Here is a 7263-nt window from a genome sequence, read left to right on the forward strand (position 1 = left end):
TTTATTTCCTGCTTCCTCTCTCTCCGCGAGCGGAAGAGTGGCGCAGCCACGGCTCGGGTCCGCCGCCCGTCAAACGAAAGAATTTTCCTGAAGTCAGGGCATTCATTCTTGATTGTATAGCTGCCGCCTTCGTTTTTCTCTGTATTTTCTCCACCTCACGGCGGGTTACCTCGTCGTCCCTGCCGGAAGGAGGCGCGAAAAAGATTCCCGGAGTTCCGCGCCCGTTTCCGACGGCTGTTTCCTCTTTTATTCTCGCGACGTCTCGCCGCACTCGTTCGGTTACTTCCCCTTCCAGTTGCTCATCACGCGCGCTTCCAGAAGTGATGTGCCTCTCTCATTTACTCATCCGTCGCTGTCAGATTTCGGCTCGCTGCGGCGCCACTTCAAGGTTCCTGCTCCTTTCTCTCTCTCGTGTCTCGCCTGCTACTGCCCGCCCCTCTTTCTTCTCCACTCGTCCGGATTTCGTTTTTCTGCGTTGCTTCGCACCCAGCAGTGGGGAACTAGGGAAGCGTACGACGCTCCTTGCCTGGAAGTTCGTTGACGCGCAGTAAAGGCAACCCCGTCGTCGGGGGCACGCTGGGTTTAGGGGACCGGGCGCCGGCGGGGCGACGCAGTGCCCACTCGCTATCTCTGCCTTCTCTTTCTTGTTTTAGTCTGCGGCTTCTCCTTCCTCGCCAGTTCCCTGCCTAGTCGGCCGATACACGTGTATCTTTAGCTGGCGAAGAGGGAGAGAAAGTGGCCCCGCCCTGCTTCGCACGTGTGTTCAGCAGTCTGGCATAGATCTTTCTGACAGGTGTGAGGGACGTTTTTGGACGTTGAGAGCGTCGTTTTTGTTTCGTGATTGCGGGAGTTTTCGGGGTTCGGATTCCCGCTTGTTCGTTCAGAATTTTTTTCTTGCGTCCTTTCGGGTTTCGATTCTCATCTCGCTCTTCCGGCGCCGCTGCCTTCTCCTTGGTCCTCGGCCGGCTACCGGAGGTGCGAGTCCCTCTTTCTGTCGTGGTCGTTATCTTCCTCTCCTCTGTCTCTTTCCGATTTCTTTGGTTCTCTCTCACCGTTGACTCTTCATCTCGCGCGGCGTTTCCATCTCCCGGCTGCCCTGTCCCTCCCCGCCCCCCTCGCCCGCCCCGCGTCCGCTCGCTCGTCACCTCGTCGCCTGCCCCCAGGGTCTCTTCTTTTTTTTTGATTTTCCGGTTTTTTTCTCGTTTGTCTCTCAAGATGCTGCAGACGTGGATTCGGCTGCTGACGCTGATGGGCGTCGCGGCGTTGTTCATTGTGCAGCAGGTTTTCTATCCGCTCGTGACGGTCTGGGTTGCGCTAGGCGAATACCTCCACTGCATGTCTTACGTCCTCCTCCTGGATCTGATTGTCACCAATCGCGGTTTGAAGGGCTTGAGCGTCAAGACTCAAATCTGCTTCCTCTTTGTTCACTGGTTTCGCTACCTCGACTCCTTCTTCACCACCCATCACAATCACTGGATCTTTGTACGCAACGACCCGCGCAGGCGGCTATTTTTTAACTCCACTCGTCGCCACGTGCAGACTTTAGCACCATCCTCCGTGCAGGAGCTTCTTGCTCTCTCCCTCTCTTCTGCTGCCCAGGCGCCTTTGTCCCGTGTGCACAGACACCTACATATACACGTATTTATATTATTTGAAATCTTTCTATCAAGGGTTTAGGGTAAATATGTACGATCAAACATGTTTAGAATAAATGTGTATAAATGAACCGAGATGTTGAAAGTGTATATATGTGCATGCGTGTGGATGTGTGGTTGTGGCCTTGCTGCCCTGTTGCGGCTTTCAGGCGCTGAAGGTTTTCTACATGGTGGTCTCGGCGCTGCTGGTGCTGTCGCTTGTGTGCCTGCGCAACACCTGGGAGCGGCAGAAAGACACCTGTTCGCTGCTCGTGTTGTTTCTTATCTCTCTTCTCCTCGGCTCCGTCAACTTCTTCGTGGACGGCGTCTGGCCTGCGTCCACCGCGGAGAAGACTCTGCATTTCTTTTGGATTGTGTCGCATTACCTCCAGGTGGGACGCACCGCGCGGAAGATTGAGCGAGGCGTCTCCTCGCTCTTTCTCGTCTTGAGGCGTCCTGCATGCACGCGTGGAGTCCCCTCTCTTTTCGCTCTGCTCCCACGTACACATAGATATGCGTAAATATGTTTGCCTAGTGGGAGGCTGGTGACTTGTAAAGTCTCTCGGGATGTGGATGTGTGTCAGGTTTCTCAGTGTCGTGTTTGTTGGCCGCTTGCCAGGTCGTCTGCCACTGTGCGTTTTCTGTTTTCACGGATTTGACAGATTCCAGAGTTTTGACTCTGCTATCGTGTCGCGCATGCGCCTTGCATGCGCCTGTCCGCCGCTGCGTCGCGGTGTCTTTTGGCTGCTGTGTCCTCTCGATCTGCTGTTTTGCAGTGCTTTCGTTGCGTCTTCTCGTTTCTGCGTGTCTCAGGGTTTCGCGATGCTGCCTCAGTTCGTCTTCTGCTACCGCGACCCGGATAACAAAGACAGTCTCCTGACGGCCTACGTCCTGGCGCTCGGCTCGTATCGCCTCGCGTACGCCATCAACTGGATTGAGCGCGCCTACAAGGAGAACTTCTTCTACATGTCAGGACCACTGGGTCTGGGCATCCTTCTCGTCTTCCTGGGCGACTTTCTCGTCTACAAACTGAAAAACAAGAGCTTCATCTCCTCGCTCGTCCTCCGCATCGGTGCGTCGATCTCCCGCGACAGGCAGCTCAGACAACCGCCCAACCTCATGCTGCCCCGCGCGTCGCACACGTTTCGGCGCTCCCTCGTTTCCGCAAGCAGCACCATGTGTGAATATGTAGACCCTTTTCCATATTATTCACAGCGATGCTTCCTTCAGAGACACATTTGTACGCATATAAATATACAAATCTATTGGTACACATATATGTCTACTTATATACATCCATGTACACAAAACACACATGCACGGAAAAACACACATAGACACAGATTTATGTATATATATATGTATTCATAGGCGTATATATGTATAAGTACATGTGTGTTTTGTGGCGTCTTCGTTTTCGTGCGCATCTGTGTCTTGTTGGGTGTCGCTGATATTCTTTGCTCTGGAAAGAACTCTTCTGTGGCGCGCCGAGTTCGGCGCTCATGCGGTGCCTTTCGTCGCGTCTCCATTTCTGAGGCGTCTCGGCGCATGCAGCCGCGAGCTCTTTACCCCTGTCTGAGTGGTTTCGCCTGCAGACGACACCATCGACGCGTCGCAGCAGCCTCTGCTTCAGGCGGTTTACGGCAGCAACTACGAGCGTCTCTCGCTGGCAGACGCGGCTAGCCAGCTCGGCACAGCTCGCATTCCGCCGATCGAAATCGACCTTCAGCACGTCCGCGTTGTGGGCAGACCCACGGAGGATATCAGTAAGTTGACTTTGTCTCCCGATAAAGCGACGCCTCCGTCCTTGTTGTGTTGCCCCGCAATGTCTCTTGGTGGCGCGGCGCGCGTCTCCTGGGGGGAGGTGCGGGGGGGATACCCCTCCGCGCAGAATGGCGCAGAGAGCCTGATCCGGCCTTCTTCAGTCACGCAGCGGTTGAAGTCAGCGAGCGGAGACGCTCTCTCGCGTGCACAGGGGAAGGCCATGCCCCTGCGTAAGGGTCGCGCGTCGCAGAGGATGCGAGATCTCTGATTCTGGGCGGCCGGGGGAGCAAGAGGGGAGAAGCGGAGAGGACGCATGTAGAGTGAGTGAAGCTGGAAGATGCCGCCTCAGAAGCCGTCTGGCGCGTGCGCCTGAATGGACTTTCAGTCCCCCTGGTACACATTCTAGCCGTGTCACTGTGGGAGCTATCCTTGTGTGTTTCTTCTGCTTTTTGCGCAGGCTCGCTGTCGACGTCGTCGAACTCGCCCGCGACCGGCTCCCCCGGAAACCCCGTCAAGGCGTCGCAGAGCAGTGCCGTGCGGCTACACGGCGAAGGTGGAGTCGCGGCAGGCGTGGGAATTCGCCCGCGCGAAGCTCCGCGGCGGGACGCTCCCGACGACGGCCGCCTCTCTGTCCCCATCAGCCCGACAGCGCTCTACAAACTCGACGACGACGACAGCGAATTCGGTGAAGAGGAGGGAGATGAAATCGCCTTCGGCGTGACTGACCTCGCGCCCGAGGGGCGAGGCGGCGCAGGGGAGGCAGCAGCCATGCGCGTCTGAAGGCAGGCGCTGAGGCTCTGTGAGGCGCGCAGACAGAAAAAGTCGCCGATATGCCAGCGTCGCGCCGACAAAGCAGGAAACGCGGAAGCGGCGCAGAGAAGAAGCGAAGGATGTGCAGGGAGGCGTGGCGGGGAGAGACCGGAAAGACAGGGAAGACGGGAAGGGACGAGGGAGTCTTTTTGCGTCGCGTCGAGTCGTCCGCAGCAGAGCGGCGTCGTGCGGTGATCAGGAGAAAAAACCAGCGAGACTGGATAGGAGAGAGGGAGATGCTTGCGCGAACTCTCAGAACGGAGTTCGAAAAAAAAAAGTCTGCGCACGCCTAGGAGAGTGGCAGAGACGGCGGACGCGTGCGGCAGACAGGGCGCACCCTCACCCGCCACGCGCGGCGACGGTGAACGGCGCAGGGGGCAGGGGGGGTATCTTCTCGGTTTTCTTTGAGCAGACGCCTCCTCAACAGGGCCCCTGTTTTTCTCGCGACGGTCGAGAAGCACCAGCAGACCACGTGTGGCAGAGCCGCAGACTTTCTTCAGCGCAAAAGTGTCGCGCGGCAGCAGAGGAATGAAGCACGCCGAGAATCAGAGACTCGGGGACGCGAAGCGGTTTTCTGAACTTTACAGAACATTTTCCAGCAAAAACACGGCACGAGTACTCGCGCGGAGGAACGGGCGGAGAGAGGACGCGGCGAACATAGAGAGCATGTAACAAGAGGATAGTAGAGGCCTTCGAAAGAAGCTGGGCTGTCCTGTCGCCGGGGGCAGCGGAGGTTCACTTGATACGTCTAATGAGGCGTCACAGAAAACGGTTTTTGTCTTCATCGTCTACGCTTCGGGCGTCTCTGTTTCGCTGCAGTTGGCGTCTGCCTCCGTCTCTCTCGGCATCTTTGCGCGTCTGGCCCCTTGTCTCCCTACAGTACTGATTTACATATATACATGTGTATATGTATGTGTGTATGTAAATACACTTGTATACGTATGGATATATATTTATATCTGTGTGTATATTGATTCGGGACGGCGGAATTTGTGCAGTGAGCTCGTGGCCGCGACGTATTGGTATGAGACGCGGAATCTAATTTCTCTTTTTTAGTACCCAACCCCACGCCGCCTCCCTCTCCTTTCCGCGACAGGCGATCAACGAAAAGAACGACGTGACTCTTTCGAGCAGACTTTCGTTTCCTCCCTTCGCGAGACTCCCCAGTGCCGAGTGACGATGCAATGGGCTCAGTGTGGCAGCGAGCTCAGAGCTGCCTTTCGCAACGCAATAGGGACGGGGTCAGGCGAGCCTCTTGCGGATATTTGCTGGAAATACAAGGCTCACCTCATCTACACGTGCACGGTTAGTCGATATCCGCATGCTCCTGCTCGTCCAGGGTGGAGCGGGATAAAGTAATGTTCCGTTTTTTCAGTACCGAGCCTCTCGACGCATGTAGGCGCGTGACTCGGTGCAAGGCGCTCTCTGCGACGCTGAAGGCCGCGAGGCTCCTATCGCTGCACGCCCCGTTTTCCTTATTTGTTGGCTAGCACTAGAAAAGACTTGCGTCTAGGCTTCACATGTACAGCACAGCGCGCAGCTCACCCGGAAAAGACTGCGCAGAAATAACCCAGAAACAGAAAGCGCACGCCTCGTCTACACCGTAGCTCAAACAGTCTGCCTTTTCACCAGTTCAACGCACAGAATACACAGGCATCGCCCGCGGTCAGACAGGGAATTCTGCGCCTGCCGCCAGACGCGTGATGCGCACACTTTCGCTGCCACATCTTTGGTGTCTCGATGCACAAGAGATCCTCCTGCGGCTGCCGCGTAAGCTGCAGTCCTAGACCGCGGGTAGGTGAAAAAGGCCGAATTCGGCTCCGCGTCCGAAGACGTCCATGACAGTCGTTACCCACCACAGAAGCGAGAAATACAGCAGTCGGTCTTTGAAGCGCAGCACCGACTCGAGGACAGGATGGCTGTGCGACGGAAGCCCGTCGCTACGGGCGGAGAGCTCTTGCTGCAGCGCAGGCGCGGCGGCTGAACCGTAGCCGTCGCCTTTCGCGGAGCTCTCCACGGCCGACTGCAGCTGCGTGTCTCGGCGCTCTGCCTCGCCGCGAATGCGCGACAGGGTGTAGCGGCGCTTGAGGACTCCGAGCGTCGCCAGCAGCAGAAGGCTGACCCCGCCTGCGCGCTGCAGCGTGCAAGTCGAGCAGCGCTGGCGCCGCCCGCCCAACAGCATGTCTGCGGCGGCGCGCGGCGGAGGCGGAGGCGCTGAGCCCAGACGTGCGTCGTCGTCCCGCTCGCCCGTACCCTCCCTCGCAGCCGGCTGAGCGCGACCCTCGCTCATCGACTCGCTGGTTGCAAGTTGTGCCCTCGAGTCCCCCGCCGAGGTCCCTCCGCGGCGCTCGGCTGCTGGGGCGGGCGGCTCGCGCTGCGCAGAAGCCTCGAGATCGGAAGGGAGAGGCGGAGGCGTGAGGGTTTGGGGAGATGCTTCCAGCGGAGTCGACAGAGAGGACCGCGGAAAATGCAGCTGCGAAGAGCCAGACGCAGCTACGGATTCGCCGTCGGCCTGGACTTTCGCCAGCGGGAGCAAGGCGAGGCAAGAACCGAAAACCGCAGAGGCCGCGAAAACGACTCCCAGGCGTCTACGAAGATGCGCTGGTACAGCAGCAGGGTGGGTTCCATCCATCGTGGCGAACGCAAATGCGAAAACACCTCTCTCTCTCGTGGATGAAAAACAACAGCAGCGCGCGAGATGATAGCGGCGCGGCAACGGGCTCCAGAATTCACCAGCGCCCATGCGACCGCCGTTCTCTTGCGCGAACGCCCGGAGAACCCGAAGCAAGGAGTCGCGTCAAACAGCAGAGATGTCAGCCAAGAAGGCGCCACTCTGACCAAGCAAATGGAGTTCTTCACGCGGTTCACGCCTAGAAGTTTTACACTCGTAATGCGGACGAAACGGCAGTGTCTGCATTGCGACGCGCGAATGTACAACACACCACGTTACCGCGCCCTGGTGACATCTCGGCATCGAGCCGCATATGCTGCTGATTTGAGCGATGCTTCAGGAGTCTAAAGCGGCATATAAAACCAACCGCAAAAGGGCGCGGCC

General features: G+C 57.7%; 2 protein-coding genes across 2 annotated transcripts; one reads left to right on the forward strand and one right to left on the reverse strand.

Annotated features, from left to right (window-relative positions):
- Positions 1 to 1215: 1215 nt before the first annotated feature.
- Positions 1216 to 4178, forward strand: BESB_017280 (putative KDEL endoplasmic reticulum proteinretention receptor 2 (KDELR2); the record flags this gene model as incomplete). Its single annotated transcript, XM_029360443.1, has 5 exons — positions 1216 to 1482; positions 1805 to 2026; positions 2448 to 2706; positions 3230 to 3400; positions 3856 to 4178. 5 exons carry the CDS (start codon positions 1216 to 1218, stop codon positions 4176 to 4178), a joined length of 1242 nt encoding a protein of 413 aa, XP_029216419.1.
- Positions 4179 to 5991: 1813 nt separating this feature from the next.
- Positions 5992 to 6840, reverse strand: BESB_017290 (uncharacterized protein; the record flags this gene model as incomplete). The annotated part of the gene is made up of 1 exon (XM_029360444.1): positions 5992 to 6840. The coding sequence occupies one exon, from the start codon at positions 6838 to 6840 to the stop codon at positions 5992 to 5994; it is 849 nt and encodes a 282-aa protein (XP_029216420.1).
- Between the last annotated feature and the right edge of the window lie 423 nt (positions 6841 to 7263).

Source organism: Besnoitia besnoiti, chromosome X (genome assembly GCF_002563875.1).
Source record: "Besnoitia besnoiti strain Bb-Ger1 chromosome X, whole genome shotgun sequence".
Lineage (NCBI taxonomy): Eukaryota > Apicomplexa > Conoidasida > Eucoccidiorida > Sarcocystidae > Besnoitia > Besnoitia besnoiti.